This window comes from Achroia grisella, unplaced genomic scaffold (assembly GCF_030625045.1).
Source record: "Achroia grisella isolate CSIRO2021 unplaced genomic scaffold, CSIRO_AGI_Agris_v1 utg1186, whole genome shotgun sequence".
In the NCBI taxonomy this organism is placed as follows: domain Eukaryota; kingdom Metazoa; phylum Arthropoda; class Insecta; order Lepidoptera; family Pyralidae; genus Achroia; species Achroia grisella.
In genome coordinates this window covers 2,642,473-2,660,324 of record NW_026712592.1, presented here as the reverse complement: position 1 = coordinate 2,660,324, position 17,852 = coordinate 2,642,473, and the positions used below count along the sequence as shown (strand labels likewise).

At 31.6% G+C, this 17,852-nt stretch overlaps 4 protein-coding genes across 4 annotated transcripts in view; 2 read left to right on the top strand and 2 right to left on the bottom strand.

Moving 5' to 3' along the window:
• Positions 1 to 3,196: 3,196 nt before the first annotated feature.
• On the bottom strand, positions 3,197 to 3,956 carry LOC131854437 (mitochondrial import inner membrane translocase subunit Tim29). Its single transcript, XM_059205552.1, has one exon. The coding sequence runs from the start codon at positions 3,820 to 3,822 to the stop codon at positions 3,238 to 3,240; it is 585 nt and encodes a 194-aa protein (XP_059061535.1). The 5' UTR covers positions 3,823 to 3,956; the 3' UTR covers positions 3,197 to 3,237.
• A 4,306-nt stretch (positions 3,957 to 8,262) lies between these two features.
• On the top strand, positions 8,263 to 9,571 carry LOC131854426 (large ribosomal subunit protein uL23m). The gene is made up of 3 exons (XM_059205543.1): positions 8,263 to 8,677; positions 8,983 to 9,262; positions 9,345 to 9,571. Exons 1-3 carry the CDS (start codon positions 8,664 to 8,666, stop codon positions 9,501 to 9,503), a joined length of 453 nt encoding a protein of 150 aa, XP_059061526.1. The 5' UTR covers positions 8,263 to 8,663; the 3' UTR covers positions 9,504 to 9,571.
• A 365-nt stretch (positions 9,572 to 9,936) lies between these two features.
• On the bottom strand, positions 9,937 to 11,423 carry LOC131854439 (uncharacterized protein CG13380). The gene is made up of 3 exons (XM_059205554.1): positions 11,398 to 11,423; positions 10,893 to 11,100; positions 9,937 to 10,210 (listed from the first exon to the last, which is right to left on the bottom strand). The coding sequence occupies exons 1-3, from the start codon at positions 11,406 to 11,408 to the stop codon at positions 10,130 to 10,132; spliced, it is 300 nt and encodes a 99-aa protein (XP_059061537.1). The 5' UTR covers positions 11,409 to 11,423; the 3' UTR covers positions 9,937 to 10,129.
• A 253-nt stretch (positions 11,424 to 11,676) lies between these two features.
• The window catches only part of LOC131853517 (tyrosine-protein phosphatase non-receptor type 9-like), a 49,862-nt gene continuing 43,686 nt past the window's right edge, over positions 11,677 to 17,852 (top strand). Inside the window, exon 1 of the mRNA XM_059204431.1 lies at positions 11,677 to 11,737. Coding sequence (XP_059060414.1) covers positions 11,705 to 11,737 — 33 coding nt within the window. The 5' untranslated portion in view covers positions 11,677 to 11,704. The remainder of the gene's footprint in view (positions 11,738 to 17,852) is intronic.

Genomic DNA, 17,852 nt, shown 5'->3' with positions numbered 1-17,852 from the left:
TTGAAGTTTCATGTATTCAATTTACACTACGAAACAAACAATTACTGTTATTAAACATTTGTCTTTTATAAAACTAGTAAATGTTATAATCAAATTGAGTTGAAATATATATATTCTAATAATGAGTTTTCACGAAAGTGATCTAAATTTACTAAGTAGTAACCTAGGAAATGACAGGTCACTATTGTAGAAAAGTGATGTCAGTACTAGATTGCACTTCCATCAGGTAGCCAATTCCAACATTTACTATATGCAATACTGTACATAGAACAAACCGATCCTCCAATTTCGTGATGTATATTATTTTTCCTAAGGAATACTCTAAGACTGACAATAAATATACTGTCTGAAGTATTGGCAATATATGTATAACAATATAAGTTGAACTAAGGACAATTCGTAAACAATTTTTTTTATAAGTAGACTACAGCGTAGTTTTTATACTAGACCGTTGCATAGATGATAAAAATATTTACAACTATTATGTTATTTCAATGAACCTTTTATAAATATTATGACCATGGTTAAAAATTTAAAACCTCAAATGTTAGACATATAGATACAGAGTTCGGAAACGGTATACTAAGCCGCAAGGATATGAAAGTACCCATGGTAACGAACAACTTTTGTTCTATAACTTTCCCTGAAACCAATAATTTGAAAAATGGGTTTAGTCTTTATATAAAAATACAATAGCAACAAAAGACAGTCTTAACCATTCTTACTTACCATAGCACTAATCAAGAAAGTCGACTGTTTTTGATTGAATACCAAAGAATAGGTTTGCCTATTCTTTGTAGTAAAAATACATGTGTTTATTTGTATGAACAAAAATTCCTTAGGAATAATACACGCAGGATCAATTAGTTATTAAGTAAAATGTTACAGTGCTAGCAGATTAGTATACACTTTCCGACTAATCCTGTATTATGTGCCTATATTTTTGTGGTGTATTGAATTCTAATAACTTCTTACAATAACTAAGAAGCTGTTTTAGATGGTAATAAACACTTTTATAATTGGTAAAGTCACCATATCATAATAATGGCTGATTAAATTTGATGTTGTTCAAGATAGATAATGAGGATATTTACAGTCTTATAATATTAACAATTAAATTTCGCTTAATTTGTTCGAACTTGGCATTGTTGTTAGCCACTTATTACTAGTTCCTAATGATAACTTAAATACAAAACATTGGCCTTATTTATATATTATGTGCTAATACATGCATTGTTGTTCAAAGTTGAAAGCAAGTAGCTCATTTATACATATTTGTAACAGCTAGTTCATTATTTATAGCAATATAGAATAGTTATGCTTGTGACTAATATTATTGTCACTATATTTACAAAATCATTTTGTTATACTGTGGTACAAGTGATCTAATTCACAATGTATGTGTTACTTGAACAAGTCAGTAGTAATGATGTTATTTGCATATTAGCGTTAGGTATATCAATTTACTGTTGCGCTACAGATTTTTTGTTGTTAATACAATATTATATTAACATTTGTAATGTGAAGACAAGATTTATTTATTCAGGTATATTAACGATATTGTTCATGGAGCTATTTAGATTAATTTTTTTATTTAGAATATTTTCAGGAGTTTTGTTATATTTGTCGAACTTTATTCATTATACATTCCTTTTTCAATGTAACGGTTTCTATTTTATTTTATTAAAGGATTTTATTTTAATTACACAGAAAGATCAATTGGTGTATTTTATAATAATAACTGTTTAATTTTTCGTAGTGGCGGGCATTTTTGTTTATTGAGAAGTTGTAACATAGATTTTACATGTACTGCAAATATGAATTCGGTTATTTTCGTATTGTTCCTGTCACTGTTAATTTTATTGTAACAAGCAATAATAATTTAGCAGCTTGCAGGTTTTATTGATTTTACTTATATTAAAATTGTGGGAATTTGTTTGTTTATCTTATTTTTTGCATTTGATTGTATTTTATTATATTGAAACGCCTTGAAACTTGTAAGCTGTTGAATATGAATCTCAATAACACAATTAATCATGCATCTGGAACGGCGTACTGCGTTTAGGTTATAATTATTTTAGCGTTTATTTGTGAGTAGAATATAATTTATTTCACTAATATTTTTCATTCAGGTTGTTTACATCATTATATTTTCTGCGCTCACTTATTTGTGTTTTTAGATTTCTTTTAAAATAATGCATGAGATGATTTGTGAAATGATCATAGTTTTTATATGTTCATTGTTTTAAAAATATTAATATGAAACTAAATACAAACATTGTCTTTAATTCTGGTCGTTTTTTTATACTTCACGTTATAGAATATATTGCGAAGACAACGAAGTTCTTGTTGATAGTTAGTAGTGCATTCACCTGTGTTAATGGTATGCAAATGGTACTCGTGGAGGCTGATGGGATAGACTAAAATCACCAGCCAGCCATCATTGCACTCATTAATTCCTCCACTCTTCTTTCTGGCATTGGATTTTACTACTATTAATAATAGTACTAATAACAACTCGGACAAAACAAAAAGTCCCAGACCCAGGCATGCAGCATGTGCAACATGTGGAACCAGACCACGAAATTAGGCACTCTTCAAACTATTATGATGCTGAGGGAGGGGATAGTTAGTAATATATATATATATATATAAATTAAATTTTGGAACCACCCAAGGGCACCAAATTTGTCAAGGTATACCATTATTATAGCTGGGGGTACAGTATACCATATTCATCTTTAAAGAAAACATGTTTATTTTTAGGTAACAGATAATCATAGTAAACATTACAAATTCTGTGGTCTACAGATTTAGATCGTAACATTATTGATAGTTGTGGGTTTGACTTATGATAGTCCAAGAGTGTTGTTTTAATGTTAGGTTTTTAAAAATAGTATGTCTGTCAGTTATATAGTAGAAGCTCTATTTAGTTTGTACCTAAATGATGTGTGACTTGTTCAGGATTAATTCTTCACTTAACTTCAGTGACTATCTTTCAAATAGTAGCTATTTGTTTAAATATATTTTTTACTATATAAGCAGTAATTCCAGAACTATACATGCACAATGGCCGAGATGAGAGGCTAAATGCAGAGAATGGAGTCCAATTTACATTTTACACTAAAATCATCACAAAATTTATAAAAATATGAAATCAACTTCAAGGTAGAAATGAAAAAAATATGTACAGTCAACAATTTATATATATTTTTACTACACTAAAATTAAACAACATTAATGTTTAACATCATAACTGGCCATTTTCATATATATATTCCACCAATTTCCCATAAGCCCCACATCTACTATTCTTGAAGGAAGGCTAAAGTAACTGGGCTTCAAATAAGAACAGTGAGCTTTATATAAGTCACAGGAACTGTTTAATTCCGAGGTATACATAATGGAGGCTATTCCAAAACTTTTATAATGAATTACACCTTCATTGTAACATGTATTCAGAAATTTTAAGTGGTTTATTGATGTGGGGTTCTGACAGTCTTCACTAACTAATGCCATTTCGTTTCCTATTATTCGTAATTTATCTTTAAAGTCAATTTCTGAAGGATTGTTTTTGGCTAATGCATATATACCAAACAGAGAGGTTGTCCAAATAAAAGCTTTTCTTGGATCATCTTGTATATCAGTACGTAAGTCCTGTATCATTTGCCGATAATCGATAAATAAGTTTTTCCAATAATCCGCCCATTTCTCTATTATGGTTCCTTTAAACTTCTCAGGGAATTTAATTTTTGATGCCTGTAAGGCTATGACATTAGGTACTTTCTTTAATTTCAGTAACATTTGTGCAGTGGTATGCATATGTATATTGGAAATAAATTAAAGAGATAGAAATCGGAACATTTCACAGATTTTGTTTAACTATGTAATGGTTAATTTCATGAAAAATAGAAATGAAATTATTTGAACTAGAACAAACTGTGACATTGACATAATCAAAGAACACGATATAGCAAATCTATGAAAAACTATCTGTAACGGGCAACGGGGTTGCTAACCTAAACAATTTAGCTAGCCACAGACAAAGCAGTTAAAAAATCTCGTACCTAAGTATAATAAGATTCCCTATTTTTGGACGACGGTGAGAGAATATAGCTCATTTGTTTTAATAGATAATGAAACAAACTTGCGTGTTGGCGTTAAGGGTGCCCTAAGTAATTTCTTATCTTTTTCTTTTAGTTATTTATTTGTTCTGTTTTTTAACATCTTGGACCCAGAATTTATAAATCTACGTATTATCTGACATATAAACGTTGTCGTTATCGAATAACAGATAAGGGTAGATTTCTCTTAGGACGTATCTTAGACTATGACAAACAACTATAATATATATGTCGGTCCAATGCTCGATATTGTGAAGATATGGATATGGAAATCATGTACTAAAATATTGGCGATATTATCTACGCGACAGAGTATCAGCAATATTTGATATATGCTTTGCAATATAAACTTTAGATACTGTTAACCAGTTAAGCTTTTCAAATTATTATCTTGTATGTGGATTTAATATAAATAATATACAATACAATACAGTGAATTTAAGGAAATAAAAATTATAAATTTAGATGCTCAATTTAATTTTATTGAAATCGGCAATTTATATTACATAATAATAATATCATTTTCAGATGTTCATGTATTTTGAGGGAATTTTATTTATCCTTTTTTAGTGGGCATATAACCGCCTCCTTTAGCTTCTCTTCTTTTTCGGGATAGACTGTCCATTTCAGGTGGTTTCATTTCAGGCATTTCTGGTGGCGGTGGGGGTGGAGGAAACTGTCGGGCTACCTGAAATAGAGAATCCAATATAATAATATTTTAAATTCGTACTTGCAAAAGTAACACTGTCTATCTGTCGACTGTCGATATGTGCGATTTCACACCAATAGTACTGAACCGAGTTAAATGAAATTTGATACTCTAGACCAAGAGAAAGGACATAGGCTTTTTAATCAACATCATCGCAGCCCGGAAGTCGTCCACTGCTGGACATAGGCCTCCCCCAAAGATCTCCAAGACGATCGGTCCTGCGCTGCTCGCATCCAATGCCTTTTCAATGTGAAATGTTAATTTAACATAAAAAATATGTCATACAAAATTAATAAAAATTTTAGCCTTAATAAAATAAAATAGGGGATGAAAGTTTGTAAGAAAATTCGTCATTTTTGAAGCTAGAAAGACGAAACCTTTTCCTAGGCTTTTTTGGGTTATTTAGATAATTAAATATTTTTATTTATTTGGTCTACTATTCCATGCGAATAAAGTCGCGGGTGCAGCTAGTACCTACATATTTATTTCAGATTATTATTCATAGTGTTAGTTACAATTTCTTAAATTTAATGTTAGTAATATAAGAAAACACATAAAACAACACTTTATATAGTATTATGATGACCCCGGAACCCATCAGTTTCTCCGGTGAGTATTTATTTCTCCATATGAAGAAATATTCACCGGCAATGCAGCAGTGATTACAAATAATGATCAAATTAGAATAGGCTGTACTTCCACAGGAAGTGTCCGAAAACATTTTTTATTGTAACGATAATTTATGCACTGCGATGAATAACCTCGAATATTTCAAGACGGACCGCGTGGATGTCTACCTAACTGGGAACATTACTAACAATGGGATCAATGGAAAGACCATTATTATCATTCTCCTCCTATTAGAGCTGCCATTGTACTGTCCGTTGCTAGTAATCCACTAGATATCTCCAATACACATGGAGAATAGCTATTACATAATTTTTTTTATAGTTGGTAAGTAGTTATGCAGACGCAAAACTCCGTCGTTTGTAAACACCTTACTTAGGTATTGGATGATACGGATGCTATAAAGATAACAAATACATATAATTGTATAAATATTTGTTGAAGTTTTTTTTAATAATACTACAGAAAAAACTAATAGGAGTAGCCTTTGTGCGTCTTTTTTAACTACATTTAATATTTATACTAGTAGTCCATATGTACCAAAATGAAAATATTATATATATTATACAGAAAATTCGATTTTTTTTACCTTGGACCATTCAGAGAGTCCCATTCATTTATTATGTAATATATTATTTTATCTGTGCATATAATGAAATATTTGCATCATACGAGGAATCTAACCCGCGACCATCAGAAGTAAGCCGACTTTGCTAAACCGCTAGACCACCGAGGCCAATACAATGTTCATGTCAACGAGGTTAACGACTTTCTTTCTCTAATATATAGTTGATAATTGTTAATTGAATATAATGAAAATAATGTATAATATTTATTTTATGACATTAATTGTCATTTTATACAACAATTTGCCGGGGTACTTACTCGCTTGAGAGGCCGATCATTGTAGTTATCTTCCAATTCTGATGAAAATGGCGCAGCTTGGATTTGTTGCAAGACCAATGCGACGGATACAGCAAAGACCATCAAACAAAACGTAAGTTTCATCTTGACTGACCACTACTGTATTACATACAGTGGGACTTCGCAAACATTCCTTTATATCATATAGGTTGCATGTTACAGTAGCAGCAGTACTTTAATAAACAATAGAACTGCTTCCTGTGTGATACATGCAACTGATAAGAACAAAAATGCATTAATGGCTATAACAATGACTGATAATGATATAACATTCCATAAAACAAATAAAAAGAGCTAAAAAAATATCTGAAACAAATTAAATCTGTAGAGAAGTCTCTGCTGTCTGTTTAGTTAGTTAATTACATTACATACATTATTATTACATTAAATACATTTTCATATATATTTACTATAGGATTTTCCAGTACACGTGTACCCATAGCGTATACCTGCTCATGTTCAGAAAAATCTCATTAAAACAGATATCTATGATTCTTTCTGCAATCAATAGAAGTACATTAATTCAATGTACCAATCGCCATATAAGAGTCCGTAAATAACAGATTACTTAGTACAAAAGTTCTTTGGACACATCGCCCGAAGGAATAGCCGTAACCAAGTACAGCTGCTATTGACGCACAGGGTGCATGACAGATACCTTAGAGCAAGTAACATTATACCCAAGTCTAACTAAAATCGTTACGGATATATAAGAAATTATGATCGAAAAGGAGGTGATACTGCGGGGTAGTTATGACTCTCCCAGACGTAGGAACAAAAACAAATTCAGGGGAAGAAGTCCCTTATAAATCTTTTTTGCGTTATAGTCAGCATACTTTTTATGGAACAAAATGCAGACATCTAATTTATTTATTTTTTGAACAAAATGCATAATATCTAATTTATTTGTCTTTCTTTTAGTGCATACAATAATATTAAAAGGTGGTTGGCGGAAGATAAGTCGTGGTGAATTCACCAGAAATGGAATAATAACATGGTACATTGCTACTATTAAAACTCTTTGTCTCCATAAATGACAATAAGGCCAGGGAATTGAACTATCGTCTTGGGGGTACACTGTCTGGTTTGGTGAGTAAAGTAACACACATACGAACAAACCTCTCTCCGGGAATTGAACTATCCAGTGCAACCAACAAAAATCTTTTCCACGCGTAAAAAAAGTTAGTTATACACATCGTCCAGTGTCTAACTCCAAACAACATAACATACCTTGACTGTTAAACCGCATGGGGTAGTCAGAGATCTTCGCTCATACTTTAACAAATGTATTTCATTTATATAAATATTTATTATTTATATTTAATGTTATTAAATATATATTATTATAATATATATTATTAAATATTTATATTTAATATTTTCATTTATATAGATAACACTTGTACTGCCCACATATATCATACACTGCTCAATACACGAGACAAACGCGGTCCCTTGGAATTTAAATTTAATCCTTTTTATAAGTAAAATTCTAAAATGTGTCACTTTGCAGTAGGGAAAGGGTCTCACTGCGACTACTCTTTCCTAGACTCAAAAAAGATTAATTGGTATACGTATATAATATTTATATTTATTGACAAATAATACAATCAGAAATACAAACAATTTTAAATAAATTTTAGGAAATTCGTTGAATTCTCATTCTAAATATTTTTTACCCAGGCATTTTTGTTTATATATATTGGCACACTGTGCGATGGGGACAGAATCCCTTATAGTCAGTTCTCAGAATATAATTTATTTCTTTAACAATGAGTACAGAGCATTATATTGTATTACTTTACTGGCTGTTCAAATTTTTTAATATAAAAAGAATGTACATTTGATTTTTAATGTCTCTCAAAAATTTGTACAAAATATGCCAAAGTTTTTCAATTTATTTATAGTGTATATTTTCTAAATTTTGTGTATTTCATTTATCTTAAAATATAGTAACAAAAAGTAACTTAATGACGTTGTAGTTTTTTTTTTATATTATGTAGTACGGATTTAATGATTCTGATGCTACTTTTCTGTCTGACGTAGACAGTCTCCGGGATTTGTGGTCTCACCTCACAGTTCAAATTCCGTATTTGGGAGTTTGGGACTCCACACCAATATCCTAGACATTTACGCACAGAGTACTTATTAGCACCCAGAGATTTGGATTCAAGCCCAGACTTATCCCAAGTCTCTGATTTATAAAGCAATCTTTTTTCATATTTTATTCAAATTACAATATATATTTCGAATATTCGTTTAAAAAGGAAATATAAGAAATGTCGACGCGTTGGTAAGTTACTATATATATATTTATATAAATTATGTTTCTAAAATAGTTTTTTTCTATGTAGAGTGTAAGTAAATACACTGTAGATGCGATAAATCACTAAATTAAACTGTGATTGTGTACTAGAATAATTCGCTTAGAAGAAATCAATGTCTAATATTAGTAAGTCTTTCTATGCAAGTTAATTTTATGTAAATAAGCCAATATCTTTAAACTTTGATAAACTTGCATCATATAATAATATCAGAGTATTAGGTTAGATTTATTGATTTAGTTTAAGTGCTTAAGTGCTAATTAATTATTTTCAGGTATCCTATATACCAAAGAGGTAATCCACAACTTAGGATATTTCTTCCTAACTTTTGGATGAAGTTGGTGCAACCCTCACCAAAGCAATTACCTAATATTGTGCATTTCCAGTGCTCAATGGAAATGACCAAATATGATATCAGGAATTATTTAGAAAAAATCTACAGCATCCCCATAATTAATGTGAGAACAAAGATTGCATTAGGTAAATTCCGTAAGGATGTAGGTAGAGGTTATGTCGTCAAAGACGATGATATAAAATATGCCTTTGTGACATTGGTAAGGATTTATGGAGATTTCCTAAAATTTATCAAAATACTTATTTTGTTATTATGTTTATTCTATTTTATTTGTATTGCAGCCCAAAGATACAAAATTTAAATTTCCTGATATTTTTGAAAAAGCTAAGGATACTGATGATGACCATTTGAAATCATTAGAAGAAGCAAAGAAATCCTTCAGAAATTATATAGATCGCAATAAGGATAGATCTGATGTTCCAAGCTGGTTTTCTATATAATCTAGATTTAAATGACTAAATGTGTAAAGATAAATGTATAAATAATTTAGTAGTTATTAAAATAATATTGTTATTTTATATGTTATTATATCATTTACCTGCTTAGTGTATGATATGTAGAGTGTGTGTTTTATGGATGTAGGAGAAACATTGTACTTCCGCAATATTAGTTTTTGAACTAATTTTATATTTCATAAATTACTTTAATAATAATAAACTATTGAATATCAAAGTTCAATAGGATTGCATTATAATGAAACAAACTGTATAGTTATAAATTTCTCTCATTCACAGACCACAGTTGACTTACAATTATTCTTTACTTATAAAGCATTTACTAAAATAAAGTAACATTGTTATTGTTACAATAGCATAGAATGATATGAACAAAAACAAAATAGTTTTTATCATAAAAACTAATGTTTTAGTCATGACTTATAAATATTGAAATCAATATCCATGAAAGTAGTAATTAACAAAACAAACAAAAACAATATATAAAATTTAAAATAATGAAACATTTTTAATCATTCAAATTAATATTTGAATGAAATAAAAATTAAGAAAACTGAAAATGTTAAATTTTGGAATTACTTTAAAAAGTACATAATCAAAATACTTATATTTTACACCTGTCCAGAGTATTCATCTAAAAACACAGAAGAGTGGCAGCGTGGGCATTCTGATATATCCAGTAAAAATGTAACCTAGAAAAAAGAATACAAATAAGTTTATAAAATATCTTAAAAAAAAATCCCAACTAAATGCAAGGCCATGATAGTTATGATATACAGCATATTACACAGATGTGCCAGAAAATATAAGTAACAAAAAGTTTAAGTAAAACAATGGAAACTATGTACTTGAGTGAATCCAAAATTTACATTATTTTACTTACTTTTTGAAAATAAATTTATACAAGTAAATATGTACTTGTGTAGTACATACTTACATGTATTATAAAAGTACATTACAATAACACAGAATAATATTTACAGTGTAATTTATGCAGAATTAGCCATTGATATATGTTGAAACAATATCTAAGAATTGAACATGATAAGGGCTTGAAATGAGACTAAAATAGTTAATGGTATACACTGGTGTAAAAAGTTATATCAGCAGAGAATAGTCAACACTGTCTACACTGCAAGGCTAGAACTTCAATGAATACAATTCACATAGGTGGGTATACTTCGCAGATCAACAAAAATAACAGAATCCTGTTATCACGAAATTAGATTTGGATCTCATTCTATGTCATAATTCATGTTATGATGATGGAGTCGAATCGTTACTTTGTTCCTATTTGCCCAGTTGGAAGATTACAAATGAAAAGGAGGAAGGATCATTTAAGTAGGTATCTAAATAAAGAATAAAATTACTTACTCTTGGATGCTGTTCGCATTTAAGGCGAATACGACCATTACAGTAGTATCCGCATGCTCGGCAAAACACTATTGTCTTTTCTCGGTTACATGAACATTTTTTGATATAGGCAACGGCAATTTTTGGTACTCCGCGTCCGACGCGCTTTTGAATTTTATAAATTTTGCCAGCAGCGGCAGCCACTACAGGAGTTGTGTTATTTTCCATTCTTAAAGTAGATAAAGTATTTAAATATAACAAATATTCCAAAAGTTTAAGGAATTCTAAGTCACGTTGTAGCTATGGTTTAAATTTGCAGAAATGCAAAATGTTCAAAAATGTACAGTTAGTGGGTAGGTAGGTAGGTACCCAGATTGCTAAATAAAAACGAACTCGTTCAGAAGAGTGCTCCTAAAGAGGAACAACACGAACTAGTTCGCAGAAGTATGGGTCTTAAGTTCGTTTGATAAAACGTCAAAAGAATAAATAAATTAAAAAATAGTAAAATGGGTGGAAGTTGACCAACCCTTTTCTCATTCGAGTGCAAAGCAGACGAACTAGAGAACTGCGAAAAAATACCATACTGCGACATGACTAATATCTTTAACAATGATCTGTGAATATTTTGTAATTCTTGTAGTTACTTATTTTATTTGTTGGTCAACAATATAAAAACACTAAAGGTATCGTATATTATTATTAAAAAGTGCCTAAATATATTTTAATACCGTAGTAAATCTCATCGGTATATTGGATATGCAGTGGTAGAACCCGGTTTTACATGGTAATGTTAACATCGTAACAAATTGTCAAACTGGCAGTTGAATTAAAAGATGGCGGTGGCTCTGTCACCCGATCAAGAATTGGTGAGTTATTCTTTATACAAAAAATATGGGAACTCTGCAATTGCGTTAATTATTAAAATTTAAATACCGGTGAATAGTAATGTATATATTATTATCCATTAAATGTTGACGAAAGTTATTAATTTTGAAAGTCGGTCACACTGACTTGCGTCGTTGACCATGTCATCAATGTTTGTTTTGATTTCTCAGTATCTATTCATTTCTTAGTAATTTCAGTATCAGTAAATTTATAAACTTTTATGTGTAATTCTTCTATAGATATTCGTTATTAAGAGTATCCTTAATTATTATTATAAATGGAAACAATATTGTTGTTTATATAAATTTTAAAGTGAAATTAAACCCGCACTATAATAGTGCGAGACCCGAGTGACCCGACGACATTATTGCCCACTTCCGCTTCCTATCCTGTTCTTTATGAATATACTTGGAACTATTCTAGATTCATATGTATTCTGGATTAATTAATTACCTATCTTACTAAAATACCTATGTTAAATCGATCATATTGGCTTGCCATTATCCTTTTTTTTGGGATCGGCGTAGTATGTTATATTCTTCCACAGCCATCACATTACACAGCTTACACTCCTTTTATACATATAATCTTTTACACAATCCAGCTTTCTTTTTTTGGTCATCATCTCCCTTTCTATCCATGCTCTTGTTAAATACTTTCTTTAAGACATGGCCCTCGCTCCTCTACATAACATACAGCCCACAAATAGATAATAGTAGCTGAGTCTCAGACCTACTGAACTGTATATAAATTTTCATAAAAATTGGTCAAGCCATTTCAGAGTGAGGTAACTAACATTGTGAGAAGAAATTTTATACATAAGATAAAACCAATAAATCATTTCAATCTAATCAACAATACAAAAATTTCTGTCAAAAGTCTCAGGCTGATTTAATAATAACATTGATGATGATATTTGTCCACTTTTGACTACTAATACATAAGTGTGGTGGAATACAATACAAATAAAGTGATATGGGGTGCTTCATCATCATATATTTGAGATTTGGAAGTGTAGAAGTGTGGAAGTGCATATATATAGTTTTTTTAAATCACACTGTGTTGACTACTTGACTGCATAGTAAGGTGCCTGGATGTATTTTTTCTTCACTTAAAAATGTAATAACGGTGATTTTAGTTTGGAACATAAACACAAACTATGCGGGTATAATGTGGGTCTATCTGGAAAGGAGGATATGTGTACAGGTATTTTATTGTCCACTGAAAAGAGCTACATAGTCCAGAGAGATGTGGTAACATAACAATGTAGTATTACACCACACTGCTCTCTGATGGTTTCCAAGGGGAACCGCGTGGAGGTCAACCTGACATGGTACATTGATAGCGATAAGATAATCAATCCACATTACTAACAATCCCCTTTCCCCCTAACAATGTAGTATTACACCACACTGCTCTCTGGGGCTCAGAAGGCCCATGATTACATGATATAGCTTATAATCATGTAATCATGCGGCACCTATGGGACTAGTTAAGAGGGAACTGTAAAAGCAGTAATATTAGCCCTAGCTTTCAAACATAGACACTATAACTAATGCTAGACTGCATTGCTGTCATCTAAGAACATATTATCATATAATTGAGATATAAATAAATGTAGTTTCAAGCCATCCACATTTAGTGTGATTTTACTTGCCTGTGAGTTGGTAAGTCTATTTATCTGCTCTACTGTGTATTTACCTACTGATGTAGACAGTGCAAAAGATTGAAATTACATTATGAGTAATTCCATAGAAATTATAAACATCAATATCAATATTGTATATAATTTTGCAATATTCTTTAAAGTAATAATATAATGACGACAAATCAGTGGCAACGGAAATCAAACATTATAAATCAGTAAATTTAAGTGACAGTGACAGAGAGAGGCTTAAGCCGGACGTCCAGCTTCACTCGCGTGATGGAGGACCCTCCACAGTCGGTACCTTAGACTATATACACTGATGCTATGAATCTAGTCCGTGTTGTTTTTATTTTACTCAATTTGATTGGATTTGGAAAAGAAAAACAAGGAAGCCAAAATTAGTCTGTTTTATAATAAATGTTCAAAATAATTTCTCTACTCAACGACTATGATAGATATTCTTTACATAGATGTAAATTTATAATAGTGCTACAACAATAGTAAAATGAAAGAATATAATGGGTATAAAAAATAGTAATAAAATAAATTCGCGCACACAAATTGAATTTCGATGATGTATTTTTTAATACAGACAATACAGACGGTGACATATAGTCACATTCGTCAGTACTATTATTCTGCCTGAACCACAGTCTAGTTCTTTTGCGTTGGAATCACTTTACAATTACTATTGGGTTACATCGGCGTAGCTATTTAGTGTAGGAAGGTGTCAAGTTTTCTTCGTTACCGAAATGTGACGTTCATGCTTGCTGGCAGTTAAGACAATGTGATTGTTAGAGCATGTTTTTTGTATTGTACTCTAATATTCCCTAGAATTGGGTGCCTTTGTTTAATATTATTTGCCGTCCTCATTTTGAAGTGAAAAGACAAAGACGGGATAGTTAGTATAAGTTTTTAAGTGATACACGATTGAAAATTTATCAGTTTCATGTTTTAATTATATTTGGTACTGCTACTATAGCTGTACTCGCGACTCCGTCCGCGTGGAATTTAACTTTACTGTTCTAAAATAAAAGTAGCCTAAGTCCCATCAAAATCGGTCCAGCCATTTCAGAGATTAGCCGGAACAAACAGACAGACAAAAATGTAAAAAATGATATTTTTGTGTTTGTACCCTATTTATATTCATATGCATGTAGTAAAAAACGGTTATTTTGATATTACTACTAAACTTACTACTATTATAAACAGACACTCCAATTTTATTTGGTGGTCCCCTTGATACCCACCTCTTTCTGAGAGAATAGACATATGAAAAGGACTGTTGATATAAGTATGTTGGTCATACTTTGGTCAGAATCAGAAGAGTGAATCATAGGTGCGGCCTGATCTCTACTTTGTATGTATTACGAATTTTGTAAGGTCTTTGTTAATTGCATAGTCATGGATGGTTGCGCACAACTGGTAGACCGGTACTTCTATACTACATATAATAAAGAGGACTTTTTTTTCATATATGTGTATTTATTTTGAAATACTTATATTAAATTGTGATTATATTACAAAATTATGTGTTTTTTGTCTCAACGCTTAACTAAGTACCTTAGGAAGTCTCGTTGATTGTCAATGAACGCGGTTTCCCTTAGAAACAATTATGGTTAATCGCTACGCATTAAATGACGAGATATCTTTCACATCTATTCAAGGAAGCTTAGGTGGTCTCACGAAATATCCTACCTACTTATATCCGTGCAGAAGGGGAACTATTCCCTTCCGATCGATCCTCTATTCCATTCAAAGAATACTAAAAACTAAAAAGTTTCGAACCCATAGAGGTGCCGACAGACTAAAGTCGTATTCGTCAGGTAGGACTGCTATCTGCCGTCCCATAAGTTCTACGGGTTTGAAGCGCCCTCAGTCCCTATTTTTGTCCGCTTAAGTGTAAAGGCAAGTTACGGCCAACAGGAATAGAATAGTTCGCAAAAACGGGATGATTCCATTATCGTCACCATGGAAATATCTTATCGTATACATGGTATTTGGGATAAATATTTGTGTTTATATTATTCAAACAGTTCGTATTGGTGATGTAGGCGAAGTTGTGAGTAAAAACTGATGATTATAATATACAATCGTATCACGGCACCGCACCCAAACGCCACGTGAACATAGAGTAGGATTTCACCCACGCCTCCAGCCACCGCCCAACCTAGTCACCGCCACAACAGCCAACGTGTCGCGCGGGGGCGTGTAACATGCAATAGGCATTTGTGATAGAGTTGCGAACTCAATATATGTATGTAGGTATTTATGGCTATGTTATCTACATTCACGCCGAACCTCGTATGTAAATAGGCGAAAAGAACCTCCTGTTTAATCCACTTTCTTAACTCCGTCCACATACACTCCGGTTCTTAGCACTTGACTCTACAACAAAAATTTATTAAATTAAATGTAATATTACAGATCTTTAACAATAACACTATCTGATACTAGGTCATTCGAGCATTTCGCATATTCGAGCTCAGCTACTATTTTTTATTAATTTAGCAGAATGTGGTTTGAGTCATAAATATCATATCTTATTATTAAGTTATGTAATATATTATTTTAAGTTTGACAAACCTTAAAATAATATATAACAATAATAACAATAAATTTTGTATAGTTTTTGTTTTAATTGCGATTGTTTTAAAGTAATAAATTTAAACTGTTGCATATTTATTGTTACGGTACTGAAAATATATATGTATAGAAGATTTTTGAAATGAAAATGGTCGTGCCAAACGAAATAATTGATTGGATTTCATATGGATTTTTTCCGGCTGTATATAAACCTACAATCTGTTTTCCGCTTAACATTAGGTTACTGAAAATCCTGTTCTATCACTTTGTACCAATGGTATTAAAGGGTATTGTTAAGCGTGATGAATTGGTATTAATTATGTCTGTTCATCGCATTATTTCACAGTTGTGGTTCGATGACGAAATCGCGCGTTCGTGCCGCCACGACCCACGAACCTTCGAGTGGTTTATTTACATTTCGGTCAAATAATAATTTCTCTTACATAAATAATCGCAACAATTTGAACACTTGTTATTAAATTTTGTGAGCATTTGTGGATTAAATTTTATAGTCAATCTTATAGATATCGAGGTTTTCATTCTCACATCGTTAATCTGATTGATATTATTTGATTTTTTGTTAGTGCCTTCACGTAACGCGTGGTTTTATAAGGCACCCCGTGGATTAGTTTATTAACCATAAAGGAATTTAAGAATATATACCGCAATACAAACCTACCTAAGAATTACGTTTTACAACAAATTGCAACCGACAACGACAGTAAACCGCAGCGAAACGCAGTGCGTCGTTTCAGCTACCTCTCTACAAATTAAAAAATCATTTATATTATGATATTCTATTAGCTTATGAAACTGATTTTTTTGTATTAATATTTTCCCAACGCTCTAGTTCTGTATATGGATTCAATTCAGAAGAGCTACTCATCCTGGTCAACCACTGAGATTATCAAAATTTTAACCGCGGATCTAGACATATTCTTAAGTATATTATAGAATGACGTAATCATATAACGCACTTAGTTTGTGTGACGGGCTCGTGTTGGCCTATAATAATATGCAGGGACCCGCACACCCGCAGGAAACACATCCCGGAAGAATTAAGCCGCAGTCTCCCGTCAGCTTATTTGCATCCATATACATATGCAACGTCCAAACCCCGCCAGTTTGGAACGTGCCACTCAAGCGCCTTTTCCAGTAGTCGCTGTACCGTGTCATTATTAATAACAGGTGTCGGTGCGCTTGTTTTCTCCTAGTTGTGACAATAATCACAATGGCCGAAGTCACGACTTCGACACGCGCTGAATAATTTGAAGATGCAAAACTATAGTACTTGTAAATGAATAACATTTACGAGCTCGAGTTGAAGTTCATGTAATCGGAATAGTGACTATATTGTGAAATCTAGTATTTCGTATTTGTGCAGTTATATTTACGCAGGAAAATAAGCGACCATTCCGCTCGCCATGGATATAGCGTTTCGCAGGAGATTTTTAAAATTTTTGAGGGTGGGTACTGATTATATTTAAAACTAGCTGTGCCCGCGGTTTCACCCGCGTTAAATTTTAATTCAATATTAAATATAGTGTATATACTATGTGTTATTCTGATGCATAAGCTATATTACTGTAAAGTTTCATAAATCCGTACAGTAGTGATTGCGTGAAAGTGAAAAGATTTTTTTCAAACATAATGCTCATACACAAGTATTCATGGAGCAGGCTTGGTAATAGCGCCGAAAGGGGACCACAAAAATGTTACAATAAAATAATTCAACCTCATTGTATTAATTTTCGTTTGATATAACTTGCTGTGATTATGGATCCCGAACAACATGTTCCTCATAAAAAGTTTGTTTGTGCCTGCCATAATATTACAACAATACGTCTGTTAAAATTTTATTT